This window comes from Heterodontus francisci, chromosome 13, assembly GCF_036365525.1.
Source record: "Heterodontus francisci isolate sHetFra1 chromosome 13, sHetFra1.hap1, whole genome shotgun sequence".
Taxonomy (NCBI): domain Eukaryota; kingdom Metazoa; phylum Chordata; class Chondrichthyes; order Heterodontiformes; family Heterodontidae; genus Heterodontus; species Heterodontus francisci.
The window spans coordinates 54,392,832-54,419,903 of NC_090383.1; the positions used below are offsets into that span (position 1 = coordinate 54,392,832).

General features: G+C 45.9%; 1 protein-coding gene across 1 annotated transcript in view; it reads right to left on the reverse strand.

Moving 5' to 3' along the window:
• Positions 1-17,861: 17,861 nt before the first annotated feature.
• Positions 17,862-27,072, reverse strand: part of si:zfos-1056e6.1 (uncharacterized protein LOC107988029 homolog) — a 175,469-nt gene continuing 166,258 nt past the window's right edge. The window contains exon 9 of the mRNA XM_068045797.1: positions 17,862-18,342. Coding sequence (XP_067901898.1) covers positions 18,289-18,342 — 54 coding nt within the window. The 3' untranslated portion in view covers positions 17,862-18,288. The remainder of the gene's footprint in view (positions 18,343-27,072) is intronic.

Genomic DNA, 27,072 nt, shown 5'->3' on the forward strand with positions numbered 1-27,072 from the left:
TTACAGTTGCAGACTCACTCACTCATGGCAGTCATACATATAACCATTCGCCACAGCCTCATTCAGTCATAGACTCACTCAAAGGCACAGATATCACTCATTCACAGACTGACTCACTCAGAATCACAGTCATGGATATCATCCACAGTCACAGACTCACTCATTCTTCTCGAGACTGAGTACCTAATCTAGGCTGATATTTCAGTACCATCTCGTCACAGTGCTGCATCCATGTTTATTCACAGAATCACAGAATTGTTATAGCAGAGAAGGAGGCCATTCGGCCCATCATGTCCGCACTGGCAAGTGGGCGGCCGAAGACCCAGAGAAGCCGCCTGGAAATACCAGGCGGCTGATGATCGTCCCGGGGTGGGGGAGAGGGGGGCCCAGATGATCCGGCACAGGGTGCCCAATGGAGGGCCACCCCCGCTACCCCAACCACCCCCAACACCCTACACGCCTCCCTTCCCCCATCCGACCACCCTTGCCTCGCCAGGGCCCTAAACTTGCCTTAACTCCAGGCTCCATGTCTTCCTCTGTGGTCGGCTGGGCTGCAGTCCCAGCAGTGACCACTGCTCTGGGTGGCGCTGCTGGGCCTAAGAGCTGCCGGCCGCAGATTGGCCGGCAGCTCAATGAGGCAGGACTTCGTCTCTCAAGCGGGTGGAAGTCCTTCCTCAGAACAAGTAAAGCCTGGGGACCCCTAAAATGCGGAATGGATCCCCAGGCAAGGAGGAAGCGGGTTCACCACTGACTTTTCAGTCGGTGGCCAGCTCCCATCCGCCCAACGTAAAATCCTGGCCAGTGAGTCTGTGACCAAGTCTGTAACCGAGTCAGTCTGTGACACTGAGTCTGTGACTGAGCCTGTGACTGAGTGAGTCTGCGACAGAGTGAGTCTGCGACAGAGTGAGTCTGTGACACTGAGTCTGTGATTGAGTCTGTGACGGAGTCCGTGACTCATTGAGTCTGTGACTGAGTCAGTAGATGACACTGAGTCTGTGACTGAGTGAGTCTGCGACAGAGTGAGTCTGTGACAGAGTCTGTGACGGAGAGTGTCTGTGACATTGAGTTTGTGACTGAGGAGCCTGTGACTGAATGAGTCTATGAGTGAGTCTGTGACACTGCGTCTGTGACTGTGTCTGTGACTGAGTGAGTCTTTTTTTTATTTGTTTATGGGATGTGGGCGTCACTGGCTAGGCCTGCATTAATTGCCCATCCCTAATTGCCCTTGAGAAGATTATGGTGAGTTGCCTTCTTGAACCACTGCAGTCCTTGCAGTGTAGGTACACCTACAGTGCTATTAGGAAGGGAGTTCCAGGATTTTGACCCAACAACAGTAAAGGAAGGCCAATATAGTTCCAAGTTGGTATGGTGTGTGGCTTGCAGGGGAACTTGCAGGTGGTGGTGTTCCCAAGCATCTGCTGGCCTTGTCCTTCTAGGTGGTAGAGGTCACGAGTTTGGAAAATGCTGTCGAAGGAACCTTCGTGAGTTGCTGCAGTAGATGGTACACACTGCTGCCACTGTGCATTGTTGTGGATGGGGTGCCAATCAAGCGGGCTGTTTTGTCCTGGATGGTGTTGATTTTCTTGAGTGTTTATGGAGCTGCACCCATCCAGGCAAGTGGAGAGCATTGAATCACACTCCTGACTTGTGCCTTGTAGGTGCTGGGCAGGCATTGGGGAGACCAGAGGTGAGTTACTCGCTGCAGAATTCCCAGTCCCGACCTGCTATTGTAGCAACAGTATTTATCAACAGTCCAGTTCAGTTTCTGGTCAATGGTGGCCCCCAGGATCTTGATAGTGGGTATGCAGTGATGGTAATGCCGTTGAACATCCAGGGGATATGGTTAAATTCTCTCTTGTTTTGTGATGGAATATAGGTATAATAGGCTTAATTAAGTAGAATTTAGATATAGTTAATATATTATACCTTTTAGAATTAAAGATTGAATAAATGGTCAGTTTTCAAGACTCACTGACATTCCCCTTTAAGAAGGTAGAGTTACAAATGTCAAGGTCTTTCCAGGTCCCTGTAATGAACCAGAAACAAGTTGGGAAATCCATTTCAGTGTCTCTGTTGCCAGGGACTTTAAAGGTAAAAACACACATTGAAATATCCTGTGTGACATCAATAAGAGGCAGCAATAAACTTAATTAGTTTATGGGGTTGTTGATGCAGACAGATCGGCTCAAAAGGTTGCTTTAAGGTACCTTAAAAAGGCAATTATAGGTAATAAAACAATAAATGGAATGGACTTACAGGAACAAGAGGCCAAGTAAACACAATTATAAACATTTTGACCAGATAAATGCTCATAACTTCAAGAACAGGGGATTTCCAGTAAAACAGTAAATGGAAAGTTAGTTAATGATACTACCAAATATGGATCTTGAAAGCAAGAAAAACACACAGAAAGGTAACACCTATATGCTAAGAGGTCATATGACACTTTAGCAACAGTATAAACATGACCGTTTTTGAAGCAGAGATTAGAAGTGTTGAATTCCTCAAACAATACTTCACACCCCATGCCTTACTCGGGGAATTTAAGGTAAAAGTTTACTTTAAATTTTGATGGATATTCTAAGATATTTTGCTGTAACATTAGCAAGGTTAAACTTTTGGATTCTATGTTAGAAATAAGATTATATATTTCATCTCTCAGTAATATTTGATATTGTAATATACTTATTCACTTAATTCTTTAATAAATATATAAAAGTTAATAAATTGTCTCATGTAGTATTCTGTATACAATGACAAGAACCCCCTCTCTGTGTCTCTTTAAGTGGAGAGATATGTATTGAAGATAATTTCTCAGACCCTTATCATATCTGGGATATTTATGACTCAGCCATAATTATTTTAAAAAATAGGCTATCCAAAAGATGGTAATATTCTCTGTTAGTTTTCTTTCTTTGAGGGAAAGCTAGTTCAATTCTTTGGACCCAAATAAATGTCTATAAGAATTTGTCTGGTTTGAACTTAATTAAAGGAGATTCAGAGGGATGTACTCCTGATTTGGTTTAGTCCCTATAAGGGGTTAAAGTCATAAATCACTTCAGTTTGGGATGGTCATTACTTAGTACTTGTTTGGCGTGAATGTTACTTGCCACTTAAAAGCCCAAGCCTGGATGCTGTCCAGGTCTTGCTGCATATGGAAAAGGGTTGCGTCAGTATCTGAAGAGTCTGGAATTGTTTGTGTACATTGTGTAACCATCAGTGAACATCTCCACTTCTGACCTTATGATGGAGGGAATGTCATTGATGAAGCTGCTAAAGATGGTTGGGCCTAGGACACTACTCTGAGGAACTCCTGCTGTGATGTCCTGGGACTGAGATGATTGGCCTCCAACAAACTCAACCATTATCCTTTATGCTAGGTATGACTCCAACCAGCAGAGAATTTCCCCCTGATTCCCCTTCACTCCAGTTTTGCTCGGGTTCCTTGATGTCATACTCAGTCAAATGCTGCCTTTATCTCAAGGGCAGTCACTCTCACCTCACTTCTGGAGTTTAACTCTTTTGTCCATGTTTGAAACAAGGTTGTGATGAGGTCAGAAGCTGAGTGGCCCTGGTGGAACTCAAACTGAGCGTCACTGAGCAGGTTACTGCTAATCAAGTGCTGCTTGATAGCACTGTCGACGACGCCTTCCAGCACTTTTCTGATGATCGAGAGAAAACTGATGGGGCGGTAATTGGCCGGGTTGGATTTGTCCTACTTTTTGTGCACAGGACATACCTGGGAAACATTTCATATTGCTGGGTAGTTGCCAGTGTTGTAGCTGTACTGGAACAGCTTGGCTAGGGGTGCGGCCAGTTCTGGAGCATGTCATCAGTACTATTACTGGAATGTTGTCAGGACCCATAGCCTTTGCAGTATCCAGTGCCTTCAGCCTTTTCTTGATATCACATGGAGTGAATCGGATTGGCTGAAGACTGGCATCTGTGATGCTGGGGACCTCAGGAGGAGGCCGAGATGGATCATCCACTCGGCAATTCTGGCTGAAAATTGATTTTTTTTCCTTCACGGGATTTGGTGTCGCTGGCTAGGACAGCAGTTATTACCCATCCCTAATTGCCCTTGAGAAGGTGGTGGTGAGCCGCCTTCTTGAACCGCTGCAATCCATGTGAGGTAGGTACACCCACAGTGCTGTTAGGAAGGGAGTTCCAAGATTTTGACCCAGCGATAGTGAAGGAATAGTGATATAGTTCCAAGTCAGGTTGGTGTTTGGCTTGGAGGGGAGCTTGCAGGTGGTGGCGTTCCCATGCACCTGCTGCCCTTGTCCACCTAGGTGGTAGAGGTCACGAGTTTGGAAAATGCTGTCGAAGGAACCTTGGTGAGTTGCTGCAGTAGATGGTACACACTGCTGCCACTGTGCATTGTTGGTGGAGGGAGTGAATGTTTCCTGCCCTCCTGTATGCATTGGAAACATGGACACTGTACAGCAGATATTTCAAAGTCCTGGAGAGAGATGCATGGGAATGCCACCACCTGCAAGCTCCCCTCCAAGCCAAACACCAACCTGACTTGGAATTACATCACTGTTCCTTCACTGTTGCTGGGGCAAAATCTTGGAACTCCCTTCCCTTGTGCAAGTTCTGGAGCACAAGCCTTCAGTACTATTGCCGGAATGTTGTCAGGGCCTTTGCAGTATCCAGTGCCTTCAGCCATTTCTTGATATCACGTGGAGTGAATCGAATTGGCTGAAGTCTGGCATCTGTGAATCTGGGGACTTCAGGAGGAGGCCAAGATGGATCATCCACTCGGCACCTCTGGCTGAAAATCGTTGCAAAAGCTTCAGCCTTATGTTTTGTACTGACATGCTGTGCTCCCCCATCATTGAGGATGGGGATATTTGGGGAACCAACTTCTCCAGTTCATTGTTTAATTGTCCACCACCATTGATGACTGAATGTCGCAGGACTGCAGAGCTTACATCTGATCCATTAGTTGTGGGATCACTTAGGTCAATGGAGAGTATCCTCAATGTATCCTCAATGTGCCTTTGTCTCCACAAGGACTGTGCGGTGGTCACTCCTACTGATGCTGTCATGGACAGATGTATCTCCGACAGGCAGATTGGTGAGGATGAGGTCAAGTATGTTTTTCCCTTGGGTTGGTTCCCACACCACCTGCCGCAGACCCAGTCTAGCAGCTTTGTCCTTTAGGACACGGCCAGCTCAGTTAGTAATGGTGCTACCGAGCCACTCTTGGTGATGGACATTGAAGACCCCCACCCAGAGTACATTGTCCGCCCTTGCCACCCTCAGTGCTTCCTCCAAGTGGCATTCACCATGGAGGAGTACTGCTTCTTTAGCTGAGGGGGGGTGGGTGGGGGGGTGCGGTAGATGGTAATCAGCAGGAGGTTTCTGTGCCCATGTTTGACATGATATCATGAGACTTCATGGGGTCCAGAGTCAATGTTGAGGACTCCCAGGGCAACTCCCTCCTGACTGTATACCACTGTGCTGCCATGTCTGCTGGGTCTGTCCTGCCGCTGGGACAGGACCATACCCGGGGATGTTGGTGGCAGTGTCTGGGACATTGTCTGTAAGGTATGATTCCATGAGTATGACTATGTCTGGCTGATGTTTGACTAGTCTGTAGGACAACTCTCCAAATTTTGGCACAAGACCCCAGATGTTATTAAGGAGGACTTTTCAGGGTCGACAGGGCTGGGTTTGCCATTGTCGTTTCCGGTGCCTAGGTGGTCCATCTGGTTTCATTCTTTATCGACTTTGTAGTAATGTTTGATACAACTAAATGACTTGTTAGGCCATTTGAGAGTCAACCATATTGCTATGGGTCTGGAGTCACATGTAGGCTAGACCAGGTAAGGATGGCAGATTTCTTTCCCGAAAGGGCATTAGTGAACCAGATGGGTTTTTACAACAATCGACAATGGTTTCATGGTCACCACTAGCCTAGCTTTTTTTTTAATTCTGCATTTTTCAATTAATTGAATTTTAATTCCACCATCTTCCATGGTGGGATTCGAACCCATGTCCTCAGAGCAAAAGTTTAGGCTCTTAGTAGCTAGTCTTGAGCCATTATCAGATAGCTCCCAGTTATAGATAATCTCAAGCTATAACTAAGTGAGTCTGTGACAGAGTCTGTGATGAAGTGAATCTATAACACTAAATCTGCAACACTGGGCTGAATTTTCAGAGCTCTTTAGGGGCCAAGCACGGCTGCAGCCATGAACTGAAGATTGTGTTCCTGGAAGACCTCTCTGGATCCCGACACCTCCAGAATGTGCTGCAATTTTCAACGAGAGGGAACCCGCTCACCTGGGGAGAGCCAGAGGGAATTTTCAGAGGAGAGGGGGAAGAGCAAACGGTCCAGTGCCCGTAGGTGATTAGCTGTCAGGAGCAATACAGTTCACAGAATCACAGAATTATTGCAGCACAGAAGGAGGTCATTCAGCCCATCGTGTCTGCAGCAACTCTCCAAATGAACAATTCACCTAGTTCCATTCCCCTGCCTTCTCCCCATAATCCTACACATTCTTCCTTTTCAGACAACAGTCTAATTCCCTTTTGAATGCCTTGCTTGAACCTGCCTCCACCACACTCTCAGGCAGTGCATTCTAGACCTTAACCACTCGCTGAGTGAAAAAGTTTTTCCTCATGTCACTTTTGCTTCTTTTGCCAATTGCTTTAAATCAGTGCTCTCTCGTTCTCAATCCTTTCATGAATGGGAACAGTTTCACCTTATCTACTCTGTCCAGACCCCTCATGATTTTGAATACCTCTATCAAATCCCCTTCTCTAAGGAAACAATCCCAACTTCTCCAATCTATCTTCATAACTGAAGTTCCTCATCCCTGGAACCATTCTCATGAACCTTTTCTGTACTCTCTCCAATGCTTTCACATCTTTCCTAAAGTGCAGTGCCCAGAACTAGATGCAATAGTTCAGCTGAGGCCGAACTAGTGTCTTACACAAGTTCAACATTACTTCCTTGCACTTGTACTCTATTTTTGTTGGACATTGTTTGATGTTGATAGTTATTCAAAGAAATGGATAGAAAGTGTGATTGAAACATAGCACTTCACCTGCCTTGCTGTTCAGCATTTGGCCACTTTGTTTGCACTGTAACACTGCTGACTCTCTGATCTGCTGCCGGCACCATCCTGCAAGGCAATGGCGAGCCCTGTCATGGTTGCTGTCTGCCTTTCAACATTTCAGTCTGGAGCCACTTCCCACCTCCATGCTGGTTCTGGCACCAGTGATTGTGCGTCACACTCACCCCTCAGCCCAATTAGGTCATTTACATCTGAAAATAGCATTGCGTCATCTCTCGACTCTGCCCCTCAAATGCATTCATGGCCATCCTCCCACATACTACCCTCCGTAAACCTGAAGACATCCAAAACTCTGCTGCCCTTGTCTTAACTCACACCAAGTCTCATTAACCCTGTGCTCGCTGACCTACACTGACTCCCAGTTAAGCAATGCCTCGATTTTAAAATTCTCATCCTTGTTTTCTTATCCCTCCACGGTCTGGCCTGTCCCTACCTCTGTAATCTCTTCCAGCCCTACAACCTATCTGCACTCCTCTAATTCTGGCCTCTTGAGCATCCCCAATTCTAATCACAATTGGTTAAAAACAATTGGTGGCCATGCTTTCAGCTGCCAAGGCCCTATTCTCTGGAATTCCCTCCCTGAACCTCTCTGCCTCACTACCTTGCTTTCCTCTTTTAAGATGCTCCTTGAAACCCTACCTCTTTAGCCTAGCTTTGGTTCATCTGCCCTAATATCTCCCTATGTACCTCAGTGTCACATTTTGTTTTATAATGCCCTTGTGAAGTGCCTTCAGATGCTTTATTATATTAAAGGGGCGACATAAATTCAAGTTGTTGTTATTGGTGGTGGTGGTGGTAATGTTCCAGCAATCTCTTCCACCACACTTAGGACAGAATTTTATCTGCCCTCTAGGGTCGGGCAGAGTGGCATGGGCGCTTATAAAGTAGCGAGGGAAAGCGGGAGGTGGAGTGCCCATCACCTTTCCAATGCCATTTGATATTGTCAGGGACAGGGAAAGTCGAGGGCAGCCTTCCCCCCCAGAGACCAATGGAGGCCCTCAAGTGGCCAAATAATGGACACAAGGGCCTCCTCCCACTGCCCTGTGGGCTAGGGGAGGGGCTCACCTGCTTGGGCAATCAGCGGCCCATGGAGGGCCCCAGCAGCAAAAGCTGTCCCTGCGCCAACATCCCTCTCCCGCCCTCAACAATCATCAGTACCCCCAACTCCTCCCCAGGGCCTGCCTGACTGGCCCTGGCAATCTTGCTCCATGAAGGAATTTGATCAGCTACATGTAGAAGTGTTTGTGAGGGATTCAAAACTAGATGTGACAAATAAAAGATAGTCACTAATAAGTGCAGATAGAGAGGTTAGAATGTGGAACTCACTATCACAAGGAGGAGTTGAGGCAAATAACATAGAGACCTTTAAAGGTAAGCTACATAAGTACGTGAGGGAGAAAGGAATAGAGAGTATGCAGATAGGATTACAAGAAATATGTGAGAGGAGGCTTGTATGCAGCAGAAACACCAGCATAGACATATTGGGCTGAACGGCATGATCCTGTGCTGTAACTTTTATGAAATTTCCAGTGCAAGTTCAAAAATTAGCTTCTCAGGATTTCCTGATATGCGCCAGAATTCTACACGGTGGCCGTGGCCCCGCCCACCCCCTGAAAAGGCAGGGGCGGGCCTGTCTCCACCGAGCCTAGAAGTCACACAGCAACTTTACATGGCCCAGGTCCTCAATTGCCCTCGGTCGGGACTTCTGCCCCTCTGAGGTTGGAAGTCCCGCCTCCAAGAGCTGCAAGCGAATCAGAGGGCCGGCAGCTCCTCAGTCCCAGCAATGTCACCCGGAGCAGTGGCCACTGCGGGGGCTGCACCAAAAGAAAGGAGCCAGCATGGACACCAGCCTAAAACAGGTGAGTGGGGGTTGGGCCTCGGTGGGGGTTGGAATGTAGGCCGAGGGGTTTAGTTTTAGTTGGGGCAGTAGGTGCTGCTGGGGGGCCCACTGGACAGCACAGGGTACCCGATCAGGAGGGCCCCCCCCCACCCCACCTCAGCCCACAACGAGGCTGCCAGGTGTCATTGGGTGCGGCAGTGCCCATCTGTTTCTGGTAATATACCTGTGGGCACAAGAGGAGGCCCTTCAGTGGCAATTAATTGACCACTCAAGGGCCTCAATTTGCCTGGGTCAGGCAGGCCATTTGCCACCTCCCCCACCACAGGTAAAATAGCAGCGGGGGCGAGTCAGTGATAGGAACGGCATCCTCCCCAATGCCCCTCCCCCCACCGCCTCCCACTCAATTTCATGCACCCCGCCTCCATCCCACCCCAACCCCCACCTCCCTGCCTGCTCCCAGGGGGGTGTAAAATATTCTGGCCATGGTCTGGTATTGCACAAGATTAACCACATTATTCCCAGTGCCACCAAATTTCCCAGTGGTGTTTAAAACCTGAAATAAGAAATTCACCCCACAGGTTCCTGGTGTATTATCCAGAAATTTATTCTATCCTCTGTCTTTCGCCATCTGATCATCTAAATACAATTGCTTTACTTCTCCCTGTGTACAACTACAGAAGAAGTTAAGAACTAGCGTAGTAGCCAGCAGAAGTAACAGACAAAAGGAAGCAAAAGAAATTCCAGCAATTACTGGCACAGTGCATGCATGCATGACACCACAATTCTCAGCAGAGAGCTTATGATCTCATGTTGGAATTACACACTAAACACAAAGGTTGGTGGGCACGAGTGAAGCCAGCCACAGCAACCAAAAGAAAGCAAATCGCCCTTAAACAAGTGTAAATGACACAGTACATCAAATTGTGATCGGGGTACAATTTTCTGGCAAGGGCTTATTGCTCACACCTCGTGTTATCTCTCCCACCCATCTCCCTTGCCCTACCTACATAAAACGAAACTAATACCATTGGCATTAATAGCACACTCTACTTGGACTTAGACACAAATCAAGGCCAATACTTACCATTAAGGTCAAACATTGCATACATCAAGGAAAAAGCTGGGATAGGGTGTCATTAATGTAACTATGTGATAAATATGCAGGTTGTACCAAATGCACAAAATATGATTATTTATGTCTTTGCCAACTTCCCAAGTTCAGCCAACTACTCCTTTGTTTTTAATCAATTCACCTTTGAGATGACATCCTTGCTGACTGGTCCCTGGGTCACCACAGCTGTGGCCAAAAACAATGGGTTTATGTGAATCAACAATCTACAAAAGTCCAGGGGAATATTGGTGTAAGTGGGAAAAAAAACTACAAGGAAGGAATAAAAAGGAGTAAAGAAAAAACTGAAAATACTGAAACCTGAAAATAAGAGAATTGGAAATACACAGCAGCTCAATTCGCATCTAGAATGAGATAAGATACGTTAATGCTTCAGGTGTTCACAAGATCTGAGAAGTAAATGTGGAAGAACTGAGGAGCGGTTGACACCCAAAATATTAATGATCAATTTTCTTCAGAAATGCTGATGAATCTGCTGAGTATTTCCAGTATTTCCTGATTTTGGTACGGGAAGGAGCTTATAGAATTTACAGCCAGGGAGCACAAGCAGCTCCAGGAAAATTCTGAGATTTCCTGTTTCACCAGATTACTGGCACATTTTCAACAGAGTAGAAGTTCCACCTGTCCTCTGGCCCAGACCTGCCTGAATGATTTTCTGGATAATAGTTCTTTTCTTTTGGGCCTCCTTGTCTCGAGAGACATTGGGTAAGCGCCTGGAGGTGGTCAGTGGTTTGTGAAGCAGCGCCTGGAGTGGCTATAAAGGCCAATTCTGGAGTGACAGGCTCTTCCACAGGTGCTGCAGAGAAATTTGTTTGTCGGGGCTGTTGCACAGTTGGCTCTCCCCTTTCGCCTCTGTCTTTTTTCCTGCCAACTACTAAGTCTCTTCAACTCGCCACAATTTAGCCCTGTCTTTATGGCTGCCCGCCAGCTCTGGCGAATGCTGGCAACTGACTCCCACGACTTGTGATCAATGTCACAGGATTTCATGTCGCGTTTGCAGACGTCTTTATAGCGGAGACATGGACGGCCGGTGGGTCTGATACCAGTGGCGAGCTCGCTGTACAATGTGTCTTTGGGGATCCTGCCATCTTCCATGCGGCTCACATGGCCAAGCCATCTCAAGCGCCGCTGACTCAGTAGTGTGTATAAGCTGGGGGTGTTGGCCGCTTCAAGGACTTCTGTGTTGGAGATATAGTCCTGCCACCTGATGCCAAGTATTCTCCGAAGGCAGCGAAGATGGAATGAATTGAGACGTCGCTCTTGGCTGGCATACGTTGTCCAGGCCTCGCTGCCATAGAGCAAGGTACTGAGGACACAGGCCTGATACACTCGGACTTTTGTGTTCCGTGTCAGTGCGCCATTTTCCCACACTCTCTTGGCCAGTCTGGACATAGCAGTGGAAGCCTTACCCATGCGCTTGTTGATTTCTGCATCTAGAGACAGGTTACTGGTGATAGTTGAGCCCAGGTAGGTGAACTCTTGAACCACTTCCAGAGCGTGGTCGCCAATATTGATGGATGGAGCATTTCTGACGTCCTGCCCCATGATGTTCGTTTTCTTGAGGCTGATGGTTAGGCCAAATTCATTGCAGGCAGACGCAAACCTGTCGATGAGACTCTGCAGGCACTCTTCAGTGTGAGATGTTAAAGCAGCATCGTCAGCAAAGAGGACTCTGATGAGGACTTTCCGTACTTTGGACTTCGCTCTTTGACGGGCAAGGTTGAACAACCTGCCCCCTGATCTTGTGTGGACACAATATTGGTAGGCTTTCAATTCCCCAAGGCTGGGGAAGTTCTTGGCGCAATTTCTTTGCCTGGAAGAACTTTCAAGCAGGCACATTAATCATTTGTTCTATACATCAACTTCAACACAACCTGTTTTTATATCGTGCCTTGAATGCAGTAGAAAGTGTCAAGGTGCTGCATTGTGGAATTATCTAACAACATTTAGCACCAAATAACATAAGGAGATATTAGTACAGATGACAAAAGGTTGGTTGAGGACATAGGTTTTAAGGCACATCTTGACGGAAGAGAGGCAGAGAGGTTTAAGGAAGGACCTAGGCAGCTGAAGGCACAGCTGCCAACGGTGGAGCAATTAAGATCGGGAATGCTCATGAGGCCTGACTGCAAGGACCACAGATATTTCAGAGCTTTGTAGGGCTGGAGGAGATTGCAGAGATAGGGAGGGGTGAGGCCATGGAGGGAATTGAAAACATGGATGAGAATTTCAAAATCAGGTGATTGCTGAACTGGTAGCCAATAGAGATGTGTGATGGGTGAACGGAATTTGGTGCAAGTTAGAACACGGAAAGCAGAGTTTGTTCAAGTCTACAGAAAGTAGAATGTGAGAGGCCAGCCAGAGAACATTGGAATAGACAAGACCAGAGGTAACAAAGGCATGCATGACGGTTTCAAGAACAGATGAGCTGAGGCAGGGATAAAGTCGGGCGATGTTACAGAGGTGGAAATAAGCGATCTTAGTCTTGGCCTGGTCATGCGGTCGGAGGCTCATTTTGGGTTTAAGTATGTCACCAAGGCTGCCAACAGTGTCGTTCAGCCACAGACAGTTGCCAGGGAGAGCGATGGAGTCGATGACGAGGGAGCAGAGTTTGTGCAGGGGGCTAAGACAATGGTTTGAGTCTTTCCAAATTATTTGGAGGAAATTTCTGCTCAACCAGTACTGGATATCGGGCAAGCAGTCTGACAATTTAGAAATAGCAGAGGGGTAAAGAGAGGTGGTGGTGAGGGAGAGCTGGGTGTCATCAGCGTACATGTGGAAACTATCACTGTGTTTTCAGATGATGCCAAGGGGCAGCTTGTAGGAGAGAAATAGGAGGTCCAAAGATAGTTCCTTGGAAGACACCAGAGGTAAAGGTGCAGGTGCAGGAGGAGAGGCCATTGCAACTGAAACTCTGGCTATGATTAGATAAAAATGGAACCAGGTGAGTGCAGCCCCACCCAGCTGGATAACCAAGGAGAGGCGTTGGAGGAGGATGGTGTGGTCAATCATGTCAAAGGCTGCAAATAAGTCGAGAAGGAGGAGGACAGATAGTTTACCTTTGTCACAGTCACATAGGATTTGTGACGTTGGTAAGAGCCATGTAGGTACTGTGGCAGGGGCAGAACATTATTGCAGGGATTCACACATAGAGTTCCGGGAAAGATGGGCACAGAGTTGGAAGGCAACAACATGTTCAAGAATTTTGCAAAGGAAAGGGAAGTTATAAATGGAGCAGCAATTTGCAAGGATGGAGAGACCAAGGTTTGTTTCTTAAGGAGAGGGGCAATGATGGCTGATATGAAGGGAAGGGGGACAGCCTGAGGAGAGAAAGCGATTAACAATATTAGCTAATTTGGGCGTCAGGAAGGAAACTTAGATAGCGAAATAGGGCTAAGGGAGCAGGAGGTGGATCCTATGCCAATCTGAGCTCAGAGAGCAAAGAGACAAGACAGCAGAGAAATTAGAGAAGGATGTGAGTTCAGGTTTAGTGCATGAGGGAAACTTAGAGGAAGAAATAAAAGGGAGTGAAAAAAAAACTGTAATACCGAAAACTGACAATAAAAGGATTGAAAAGGGTTGAAAATACACAGCAGCTCCATCAGCATCTGGAATGCGATAGGACATATTATTGCCTCAATTTTTCAGAAGAACTGAGGAGAGTGACAACCAAAATCGTGATGATTAATTTTCTTTCGAAATGCTGATGAACCTGCTAAGTATTTCAGTATTTTCTTATTTTGGTATGGAAGGAGTTTCTGTTTCATCAGATTACTGGCACATTTTCAACAGGGTTGAGGTTCTACCTGCCCCTCTGGTCCGCATCTACCTTAATGATTTTGTGGCTAGGCATAATTTACACAATAACATAACAAATTAGGAGCAGGAGTAGGCCACACGACCCCTTGAGCCTGCTCCGCCATTCAATAAGTTCATGGCTGAACTGATTACCCCACATTTCCACCGACCCCTGATAACCTTCCACCCCCTTGCAGGAACTGTGTAAATTCCATAAACACCTTCCATACCAAAATAAGAAAATACTGGAAAGACTCAACAGGTTCATCAGCATTTCGAAAGAAAAGTAATTATCACTATTTTGGGTGTCAACCTCTCCTCAGTTCTCCAGAGAAATTGTCAGCTCCCGAATATGGACAGGCTGCCAATTCCCCTCAGGTGGGGAAATTCTGGGCCCAGTTTTTTGCCTGGGAGAATTTTCAAGCTTGCACATTGATCATTTGCAAGGGTATTTTTGGTTCCCTGGTGCTACATAATCACTCCTTTGTTATATTACACTTGCGCTTCAAGTGGCAAATAGCTGCAGCTGTGCAAGGAGTACTTAGAAAGGTAGGGAGGATCAGAATCAGTTAATATTAAACCCTTTCCCCCCACCTGATAGGAATGGTGTGTGGGAAGGTTAAACTGGAGCAAATGGACTTACCAGCCTGGTCACACCATATCATCTTCAATACCTTTACAGGCAGCTGAGGGGCCTCATCACTATTTAAATGTTGGTGTCCGATGATGTCAAACAATCCCTGATGGTGTATTAACTGTTAGTGAAACCAAAGGTGGGTCCTGTCCTTGGAAACCTGTCGAAGGATGGATTGTGGCCTGAAGATTCCCAGGTAAGTGTAATTGCTTCATGTTTTGAAGGTTTCCTGGTAGGTGAGGACGAGCAGTCAAGGAAAGTATGACATGAAGCCTTCATGTGACAGGACCTATAGTTGTCACTGCAGGGGATATTGGCCAAATGAACCAATCTGCAGTTCAGTCCTGCTGAATAACACCCCTGCTTCTCCGGCTGGGGGAAGGGGTAGTGGAGTGGGGGCTTTAAAATCAACTCCAACAACCACCTGTATCTATATATCAACTCCAACAACAACTTGTATTTATATAGTGCCTTTAATGCAATAGAATGTCCCAAGGTGCTTCACTGTGGAATTATCAAACAAAATTTGGCACCAACTAACACAGGGAAATATTGGCACAGATGACAAAAAGCTGGTTGATAATGTGGGTTTTAAGGACCATCTAAAGGAAGAAAGAGAGGTAGAGATGCAGACAGGTTTACGGAGGGTGTGCATTGGAATAGGCTAGGCTAGAGGTAACAATTGTATGCATGACAGTTTCAGGAATGGATAAGCTGAGATGGGGCAGTGTTGGGTGAGGTTACAGAGGTGGAAATAGGCCAGATTAGTCATGCGGTCAGAGGCTCATTTTGATTCAGGCACGGCACCAAGGTTGCCAACGGTCTGTTCAGCCACAGACAGTGCAAAGAATAGGCGTGAAGTCAGTGGCAAGGGAGCAGAGTTTGTGGAGAGGACTGTAGATGTTGGCTCCAGTCTTCCCAAAATTATTTGTGGTCAACCATGTTAAAGACTGCAAACAGGTCGGGAAGAATGAGGACAGACAGTTTACCTTTGTCACAGTCACATAGGCTTTGATAAGGGCCGTGTGGGTACTGTGGCAGGGACGGAATCTGATTGGAGGGTTTCAAACATGGACTTCCAGGAAAGATGGGCACGGATTTGGGAGGCGACGACATGTTCAAAAATTTTACAGAGGAAAGGGAGGTTAGAGATGGCACAGTCAGGGCGCAGTAGTTTGCAAGGATGGAGAGGCCAAGATTTGTTTTCTTAAGGAGAAGAGTGATGATGGCTGATATGAAGGAAAGGCGGACAGTACTGAGCAGACACAACTGTTAACAATATCAGCTAACATGGGGGCTAGGAAGGAAATTCGGGTAGTCAGTAAAATAGGGCTGAGGGAGTAGGAGGTGGGTCCTGTGCGTTTTCAGGGACAGACACAGAAGGAAGTAAGGTTGGGAGGTGGGGTGGGGGGAGGCGATGAGAGTGGAGATAGCTTCATCTGTGAGTGACATAATGGGAATGAAGAGGACACATTAGATCATAAGGTCAAGGGGTGACTGTGAATATGGGTAGGTGAGCTTATATGGAGGAGGAAATTAAGGAAGGATAAAAGGACAATGAACTCAGAGGAGAGAAGCATGATGAATTGAGGTGGAGTTTGCAATCACCAAGGTTGAGAAGTTGCTCGGTGCAGAGGATGAGGGAGGAAGACAGTGAAGATATCTCAATGTGAACATTTTATGGTACTTGGGTGGGTGGTACAGGAGGAGGATTTTAAATGAGAGGCAATAGGGGTGAATCAAGGTAAGAAAGGAGGACAAATAATAATAAAGGAGGACAAAATGCCAGAAGAGTAGGGGACAGATCAATGTTTTATTTGGTGCCAGTCTGGTTGGGCAAGTGGTGCAAGGTATAGCCAAGCAGGGAGGCTTCATTTTGGGGAAAGATGTCATCTCCCCTCATGCAGGTTTCCGTTATAGAATTATAGAATGGTTACAGCACAGAAGGAGGCCATTTGGCCCATCACGTCTGTGCCAGCTCTCTGCAAGAGCAACTCACCTAGTCCCAATTCTCTGACTTTTCCCCATAGCCCTACAAATATTTTCTCTTCAGATAATAATCCAGCTTTCTTTTGAAGGCCTTGATTAACCCTGCTTGAACCACCCTCTTGGGCAGTGCATTCCAGATCCTAACCACTCTCTGCACAAAAAAGGTTTTCCTCTCATTGTTGCTTCTTTTGCCAATCACCTTAAATCTGGTTCTGGATCCTTCAGCCAATGCGAACAGTTTCTTCCTATCTACTCTGTCCCAACCCCTCATGATTTTGAGCACTTCTATCAAAACTCCTCTTTATCTTCTCTTCTCCAAGGAGAACAGACACAGCTTCTCCAACCTATCCACATAACGTAAGTTCCTAATTTCTGGAACCATTCCTGTGAATCCTTTTCTGAACCTCTTTAATGCCTTAACATCCTTCTGAAAGTGTGGTGCCCAGAACTGGACACAATGGGGGGGATTATATGCTCTCTCCCACATCAGGTTTGGAGGCGGGGAGAGCATATAATCGGGCAGGGTGGTGTCGGTTGGGGGAGCCCCATCACCTTCTCGCTTCCACCCAAATTAATTCTGGGGCAGCAAGGCCGCAGAAAGGCCTTCCCACCCCGCCACCAATTGAGGCTCTTAAATGGACAATTAATGCCTGTTTAAGGGCCTCATCCCACTGCCGCCGGAATTAGCCCAGTAGCAGACGGGCCTGTCGCTGCACGGGGAGGACCTCAAGCAAATCCATGTGGATTGCTTGCCAGCTCCAGTGGTGGGGGGAAGGGGGAGTGTGGGGGTAGAGGTGGGGTCCCTCGTTCAAATGCACAGTGTCAAGAGGAGGGAACCAGCATCAGGAAGGTGGGGGGGCACCGATGAGTGTCACCCCTGCCCTTGCTGCTGACCCCTCCTCCCCCACGAAACCCCTCTTGCCTTGACTTACTTGTGGCTTATCTAATTGGCACTTGATCTGGCGGGCCTTCCCCAGAGGAGGCGACATAGGGTTCTCGCTAGTGCTTTTGCCGATGGTCGATACTCCTGTCACCCAGATGTTTCAGGTCAATGACCTTTCATCAGAATTGGTATAAGTTCGAGGTGCAAAAGGTTTCAAGTAAGTAAAAAGGGGAAGGCTGGGAAACAAACAAAAGGGAAGATCTGTGGTAGGGTGGAAGCCAGCATCCACAGAATTTTGCTTTTGAGTTCATATATGGCTGTGTTCGCAGCCTGAAAAGCACCAAAAATTTATGTGTACATTCCTACAGCTTTGCTGCACCCAAAACATTTTATATATTTTAATTTCGTATGATGCATCTATCAGAAATTTTCCATTACATCACAAAGATTTCACATTTCTATATTTTTACACATTATTCTAAGAAACTGATGACAGTTATGAAACATTATGAAAGCCTTCTTCCTCTAAGAAACAATTACTGAGAATTAGTCATGAGAGCTCTTTGCCGCAGAGTATATGAAGGTGAGTACAACATGGTTCACAATCAATATCATTTTGAACAAATTCTGCAACAGACTTTTCATACACAATCATTTTATCTCAACCCTGCTGGTTAGATTGTTCAGCATAATTTTACACTAAACAGCATTTCAAATTTGACATCTTTGTTTTTGCTAAAATCCTGCTTTGAACAGTAGGAAACTTGCATTGTGAATGATATCAAAGCATTTTTGATGGCAATCAAGAAACTCCTGATGAGGTAATAGTCTGTAATGTCATAATTACATCTTTTCCAGAGGGCTGCAACTATTATTTTGGAAGTTTTCATGAAATACAAGGTTAACCGGTTGCTGGAGCTGCTGAATTCACCATAGTGGTGGATGTTTAAACATGCCTTTCCAACTGTGGGAGTCTGCAATCTAGAGAGAGATAAAGAGAAGTCACTAAAATCTCTTGAAGAGAAATAATAAGAAAATAGGACAGTACAAACATAAGTCTGTTGGTGTACTTATATCTTGAAGAAGATAATATGCTTTGATAAAATTAAAGAAACCAGAATTCAAGCAATGATTACTTTGAAAATGACCAAAGTGCAATATTTGTCCCCTTAGTCTCTTCAAAGCTACTTATGTTGTAGCTTAAGAATGAGTGTCCCTTCTTCCTCCCCTCTGCCAATCACAGCCATTCTTACCCGTTCCCCACCCACCCCCCCCGCCCCGCCAACAACGTGATCACAGACCTCCCCTCCAAGTACTGACAGTTGCTCCATGAAATGTTCAGGGACAAGCCTCCCCTCCCTGACAAAGCACTGATCTCCAGCCTTCCGCCTCCTGGTTCCCTCTCTCTTCACACCTCCTTCCAAGGACCCCATCTCTGTCTTCCTCCCTCTCTTAGTTGCTTCTCTCTTTCCACCTCCCCAAGCCCCAATCACCAGCCTTCTCTCTGTCCAGTTGCTTCGCTTCCCCCTGCCACCATTCCACAAGCCCCAATCTCCTGTTTTACCTGCTCCCAATTCCCAGTAACTGTCCCCAACTTGTCTGTATGCCAGGTGGGAAGAGGCAGAAAAAAATATAATGAGGTCCTGCTGTTAAATTTGGCTGGAGCTCTGTGTGTCTGGCCTTGTTGCAACTCCCAACCATTTTTACTTTCCCCCGTACCCTCTCTGCCTCCCCATCCAATTGTTAGAAGTAAAATAATCAGGGTCACAATCTGGTGAGAGCTGCTGAGGCTGAGACAGCTGAGCTCTGAGCTGAGGACAGCTGATAGTCAGAGGAATGTGGGTGGCCAGGCCCAAACTGAGGCCCAGGCTGATGACGAGCCTCTGGTTTTGGCAGCACAGGGCATGCTGGAGTTGCAGGGAGAGGTAAGGCAACATCTAGCGGAGGCCATGCGTATCATTGAACGGACAGTGGGGGAATCCATCCATGTCATGACTGCTGCCATGTCCCAGGTATATCAGCACATGGCTTCATCCATGGAGAGGTTGGTGACCTTCTTGGAGAGCCACATTCCACAGATGCGCCATGACCTGCAAACCTTCGCCTTGGCCATGAGGTCCACTCAGCAATGGCAGGGCGAGAGAAGAACCAGGAGACCGGAGAATGTTCCAGCTCCTAGTCCTTCTCTGGTAAGCAGGGAGGTTCTCATGAGCCTGATAGAAAGGAGGAGAGGATACGCTCCACATCTCAGTTCTCCCCTCAGGGCAATTTGAGTGTGCACAGCAGCTTCTCATCCCCTCCATCAGTGAGCCAAGTTCCAGCAGCCGCAATGCCTGAGTGCACTCCAGCTTCCAAACCAAGGGGCATCAAGATCAGCAGCCTGCCTCCAGTCCAGCTGCTGTCGCAGGGGATGTACCATGCAGAAGCAAATGCAAACATATAAAAAAAAACACCTTGACACACATGGGTATTAATGGCATTTAATGTAATTAAATGTTCACTGGTGTAAATCCTTAGCCTTCATTTACGGATAACCGGATTCCACCATGGCATTATTGTGACTCCTGCAATTCCCTCAAACACCTTAATTTATTGGCAAATTGACCACTGTCATAGTTAACATGCCAGTGAGCATGACTGTTTCATTACTCTGATGATGTCACATGGACAATGGCTGAAATGAATGTTGCCATTCATGCTGGAGGGCAAGATAGCACAGAGGCAGAAAACTTGACACTACATGCATGAGGATGAGTTTTTGTCAGAAGCATAGTTATTGCAAGTATGGATTTTGGAAATGCTCCATTATAAGGTTCTGCCTTGACTTCCTTGCGCGCTGTTCAAGATGTCTGCCCTCCATCACTCTGCTTGGATCTTCCATAGGTTCTTGGCCTTGTGTGCCCTCTGTGTCCTCTTCATCAGAGGAAGTCTCATACTCCCACATGAGAATTGGAAGAGACAGATAGCACTAAAGTAGGAAATAGCAAAGTGTTAGATGGGGTCAGAGTGAGAGTGTTAGACAGTACTAGAGAAGGGAGAAGTTATGTATTAGATGGGCGTGGACTGAGAAGGACGACGAGGATTGCAAAAACAGGATTACAATGCATGTGCATAAATGCACAAAGTGTGGTGAATAAAGTTGTTGAACTACAAATAGCAGTATGGGAATATGATGTAATGGAAACATGGCTTAAAAATAGTGAGGACTGGATGCTTAATATACAAAGATATAAAGTGTTCAGAAAAGATAGAGAAGGAAAAAAAGAGAGGTGGGGTAGCAGTGCTGATTAAAGAAGACATTGTAGTGCTAGAAATGGAAAGGGCAAGGGCAGAATCCATTTGGTTACATTTGAGGAGCAAAAAGGGTATGATCATGCTATAAGGGGTATTCTATAGGCCTCTGAATAATGAGAGATAGAGGAACAAATCTGCAGGGAAATCGCAGAGATGTGCAAGAACTATACTGTGGTGATATTGGGGGACTTTAATTACCCAAATATTGATAGGGATAATTTTACAGTAAAGGGTAAAGAGGCGGAAGAATTTCTAAAATGTGTTCAGGAGAACTTCCTTGTTTAGTATGTTCGCAGCCCAACTAAAAAAGAGGCATTGCTGGATCTGGTGCTGGGAAATGAGGTGGGCCAAGTGAACCAAGTGTCTGTGGGGGAGCACTTGGGTAAGAGTGATCATCGTATCATAAGGTTTAGACTGGTAATGCACAAAAGCAAGGAACAAAATAAGTTAGAATGTCTAGATTGGAAGAAGGCTAATTTCAACGTGATGAGAAGGGATCTAGCCAGGGTAAAATGGAACCAAAGACTGGCAGGAAGAGCTGTACCAGAACAATGCGTTATCTTTAAGGAAGAGATGCTTCAGGTACAGGCTGAGAATATTCCAATAAGGCTGAAAAGTAGGGGAACCAAGATCAGGGCTCTTTGGTTGATGTGAGAGATAGCGATGATGATAAAACAAAAAAAAGGATTTATGATGCGTGTCAGGTGAACTCATCAAGTGAGAACCCAGGCCATATACAATAAGTTGAAAGGAGAGGTGAAGAGGAAAATAAGACAGGCAAAGGGACAATATGAAAATAGAAAAGGGAATCCAAAGATCTTCTATCGGCATGTAAATAGTAAAGCGAGTAGTAAAAGGAGGAGTGGAGCTGATGAGGGATAGAGAGGGTAATATATGCTTAGAGGCGCAGCGCAAGGCTAATTTACTTAATGAATACTTTGTATCAGTGTTCACAAAGGAAATGGAGGCTGACAAAATATCAGTAGAAGCAGAGAGAGTAGAGGCAATGGTTAGGATAAAAATTGAGAGGGTGTAGGTACGAAATAGGCTGACTATGCTTAGGGTTGATAAGTCAGCTGATCCAGATGGCTTGCATCTCAAGTAATTAAAGGAAGTGGAGATGGAGCTAGCAGAAGGGTTTTCCATAATCTTCCAATCTTCCCTGGATACGGGGAAGATGCCAGAGGATTGGAGAGCGGCAAATGTGAAACTGTTATTCAAGAAAGGGTGTAAGGTCAGTCCTAGCAACTACAGACCAGTTAGTTTAACATCAGTGGTGGGTAAGGTTTTGGAAACAATAATGAGGGAAAATATCAACTGACACTTGAAGAGGTTTGAGTTAATTATGGATAGCTAGCATGGATTTGTACAAGGCAGATCATGCTTGACTAATCTAATTGAATTCTTTGACGAAGTAACAGAAGGTCGATGAAGGGAATGTGGTGTATGTTGTTTATATGGATTTTAAGAAAGCATTTGATAAGGTGCCACATAAATGGCTGGTTAACAAAATTGAGACTCATGGAATAGAAAGGTCAGTGTCCAATTGGATAAAAAAAAATTGGCTTAAGGACAGAAAATAGTGAGTCGCAGTAAATGGTTGCTTTTCAGACTGGAGGATGGTAGACAGCGGTGTTCCCCAAGGGTCAGTGCGGGGACATTGCTTTTTTTTGCTCGATGTAAATGACTTGGATCTTGGAATACAGAGTAGAATCTCAAAATTTGCTGATGACACCAAACTTGGAGGTGTGGCAAACAGTGAGGATGATAATGAACCACCTGCAACAGGACATAGATAGGCTAGCAGAATGGGCAGACAGGTAGGCGGCAGATGGAATTTAATATTGACAAGTGTGAGGTGATGCATTTTGGCAGAAGGAATAGGGAGACGGAATATATACTTAATGGCATAGTTCTAACAAGTATGCAGGAACAGAGGGACCTTGGTGTGCATGTGCATCAATCTTTAAAGATGGCAGGACATATTGAGAGAGTGGTTCGTCAGGCATATGGGATCTTTGGGCTTTATAAATGGAGGCATTGAGTACAAAAGCAGGGAAGCTATCTATGCTGAACCTTTATAAAGCTCTGGTTAGGCCCCAACTGGAATATTGCATCCAGTTCTGCTCACCACACTTTAGGAAGGATGTGAGGGCCCTTGCGAGGATACAGAAGACATTTACTGGAATGGTCCCAGGGATGAGGGATTTTAGTTACATGGTTAGGTTTGAAAAGCTGAGTCTGTTCTCCCTAGAACAAAGGAGATTGAGGGGAGATATAATAGGAGTGTACAAGATTATGACAGGCTTAGATAAGATAGACAGGGGAAAACTATTCCTATAAACAAATGGTACAAGGACTAGGGGACACAGATTGAAAGTTTGGGGGCAAATGATGCAAGGGGAATATTTGGAAGCACTTTTTTAAGCAGGGGGTGGTAATGACCTGGAACTTGCTGTGCACAAGGATGGTGGCAGCAAAGACAATCAATGCCTTCGAGGAAGTTGGATGGCTACCTGAGAGAAATAGACTTGCAGGTCTACAGGGATCGAGCCGGGGACTGGGACTGACAGTATGGCACCGTGAAGAGTCGTCATGGACTCAATGGGCCGAATGGCCTTTTTCTGCACCATAAATGACTCTGTAACGCTGATTCTATGACTCTATGTTTTCTTCTTTCAACACCTCCCTCCTCTGTTGTGCTATGTTATGTAGAACGCAGCAGACCACAGCAATGTGTCCAATCTTCTGTGGGAGCATACTGAAGGCCCAACCAGATCTATCAAACAGCCAAACCACACTGTGGGGGCATAATGAAGGGCTCAACCAGATCTATTGAACAGCCAAACCGCATCTTCAATGGCCTACTCAATGGTCACTCTGGTGGAGCCATGGCAGACATTGTAACACTCTTCCGCATTATTGCTGGGGTATTACAGACATCAGAAGCCACATCCTCAATGGATAGCCTTTATCCCCGAGAATACACCTTGAAGGCGAGCGGGAGGAGTGAAAAGATGTAGTACCTGGGACTGTCAAGTATGAATGCGTTGTGCCAGCTTCCCGAAAAGCGGGCACACACTTGTAGGAAGCGCTTTGTGTGGTCACATACAAGTTGCACATTAACGGAATGAAAACCTTTCCTATTGATGAACGCAGCTGGTTGGTCCATGGGATCATTGATGGCCACATGCGTGCAGTCGATCACACCTTGGACCTGTTGGAATCCTGCAATGGGCCCAAATGCAATGGCCCTCTCGGCCTGACGCTCAGGGTCTATCCTGTAGCACACATAGTCGTCAGCCCTCCTGAACAGAGCATTGGTCACCTCCTTGATGCAGTGTTGCACTGCGGTTTGAGAGACCTCACACTTGTTGTTTGTGGATCCCTGGAATGATCCAGAGGCATAAAAGTTTAGGGTCACAGTATTCATCAGCGCTACATGCAAAGGGTGACCACCAAATCCCATTGGTCGCAAATCGTCATTAAGCAGTGCGCAAAGGTCTGTGACGGCCTCTCTGGACAGCCATAATCTTCTCCGGCAGTTCCGCTCAGACATTTGCAGATATGTCAGGCGAGTTCTATATTATCGCTGCTGTATCTGTGCTCATTGTTGCTTTCTCAGCTGCTGCTGCTCTCGTCTGGGAGGCTCCACTTGCTCCGTAGCTGCCTCTTGGTCCCGCCTCCAGCGGATTCACCTCAGCACAGCACAGGGGTCCAAGAAAACAGGGTGAATCATACCCATCTCTATCCTCCTTGGACCTTCGCCTTCCTTCAAAGGTTAAGCTTACCTATCTGGGCAAAGAGATGTTTGAATTTTGGTTACGGGAAACATACATTACCTTGATGGTATGGATTGATGTTGGACCTGCAATATTTCCAAAAGTGTGAACCATCATGAGGAAACATAGGAACATAGGAAGATAGGGACAGGAGTAGGCCATTCAGCCCCTCGAAGCTGTCCCGCCATTCAAAACCAACAACATTTCAGTGCTCTACACTGGCCTTCCTAAAGAAAACCACCACTACACTTACCTAGTTCTCCAAACCACAGCCCCCGCGACCCTTTCACAGACACACTGCTTACGGTATTCTCCCAACTGCCCTGCTTCACAGACACGCCACTTGCAGAGTTCTCCTAACCCCTCCTTCACAGTCAGATGACTTGCTGAGTTCTTCTAACCTCCCATGCCCCCACAGACATTGCAGTTGCCGAGTTCTTCCAGCCAACCACTTCCCCTAGATAACAGCGGTAAAGTAAATTACCCTTACGAGTCACCGAGGGCTCTCGCCTCAGTGATAGGCTTTTTAAAGACACAAAACTGAAGGCACATGAGTGCCACATGCCCAATACAAGATTGCGAACGCCTGCTATGATCGCTACAAATTACATTCCGATGTATGCTAAAGAGCGTCTAACATATGTAAATGTCAATGCCTTCACAGCAGTCGTAACATTACAACGTCGAGTTCTGTGGTGGACAACTCCATGATGATTCTCCGCACCCCCCCTACACCTAAAAACCCACCTTCCAGAGGAGCATAAACTTCAGCCCAAAGTCTGTGCAAGTTTGGAGGATGTCTACAATGTAGATCTCATGTGCTTCAGTCAAAACAAGAGAGAGGAATTCCAAAGGGAGACTCTTCAAGACCCCAAACTCCGAGCACTATGACAAATCATTGTAGGGGGGGGGGGTGGCCTGAGACCATTCAGGAGATCCCTATGGATCTAAGACCATATTGGCCATACAGAGACAAAGTTGGTATATTCAATAGAGTTCTATTCAAAGAACGTCAAGTACTCATCCCAGCAACATTTCTGTCTGACATACTTGGACAGCTCAGCCAAGGACCCTTTGAAATGAAAAAGATGAGACAACCATGAGTCAATGTTCTGACCCGGCATCAGCAAGGACATCGATCAGCTGGTGAGATCTTGTGATGCGTGTCAGAAACACCAGGCTAGTCAACAAAAAGAACCTCACCAACTGTATGACATACCATCATCGCCATGGATCAAGACAGCAACAGATCTGTGCTCTGTGGGCGGAGGAGATCTGCTAGTGACTAACACTCCAAGTTTCCTATTGTGCAGAAGCTTCAAGACACATCAAGTACTGCAGTGGTATTCAACAACGGTCCACAATACACGGGAAAACCTTTCCAGAATATGTGTGAAAGATGGTCCATCAGCCATGTCACATCACAATACACATATCCACCTTCAAATGGGATGGCTAAACATATTGTCAGGACAGTCAAATCGCTGCTCAATAAGTGTTCAGAAACTGGGAAAGATATCCAAATTACGTGATTGCATCTTCACGCAATGCCATTAGACTCCGGATTGCCATCACCTGCTGAGATTATGTTTGTTCGACCAGTGAGAACCAGACTACCAAGTTATCATCTCACCAAGTCGTCCTTGATCATAGACCGGTTAAGTCAGAAACAAGAGAAGATAAAAGATGCACATGACATGCATGCAGGTGTAGGATTACCGCCACTATACGTTGGCCAGAAGGTGAAGGTCCTACACCCGTAAGAACAGACATGGATCCCAGCAGAGGTGTCCAAGGTCTGCAAAGAACCACGTTCTTATACGATGACAACACAAAATGGTGCAGTACTGCGAAGGATTCGATCTCACCTCAAAGGATTCTCTGCTAGCCAAGCACAAGGCAACCACCCAGCATCGCCTACATGTACCCATGTACGTTTTGAAGACAAAGAGACAACAAGCAACAGGCTGACAACTGAGGACAATCCTCCCAAACACAATCTTCAGGAGGAGAGAATGGACAGTTCAGGAACACACCCAGATGTCAATGATACAGGTCAAGTCAGCCAATGAACAGTACGGTTCCAAACGTCGACAACACCTTGAAGAGGCATGTTCCAAATGTTCTTGTTACAGTTGAATGTTTTATGTAAATAATGTTATAGTTGTCAAATTTCCTATATTGCATAAGGGTTGCTTATTCATATATATATTAATATTCTATTATATGGGTTTGTCATTTCAGGGAAGGGGGATACTGTGATACTGTATTTATTGGTTTGTTAAATACAATAATTTAAATATATGTTTTTGCTAATATGTATGTCATCACAGGAAGTGATGCAATATCATGTGATTCAGTCCTCTTGTTAGTCAATTCACATGTGTAAGCTGAAGTAACAAGCCTCCATTAAAGCTTTACGTTCAAACCTTTATGCCTGCCCTTCAGCTTTGTTTGTATTAGTCTAGAAAGAGTTCATACAACAATTATCTTATACTAGATGCTAGTGAACTGCAATTTAAGGACACACTTCATAGCCTTTTTTATCTGCCCGAAATCACTCTGATAATGTATAGAAAGTGAAATACCCTGTAATCATTGCACAACTGGCAGCCTCATATCTTATGAGCTCACT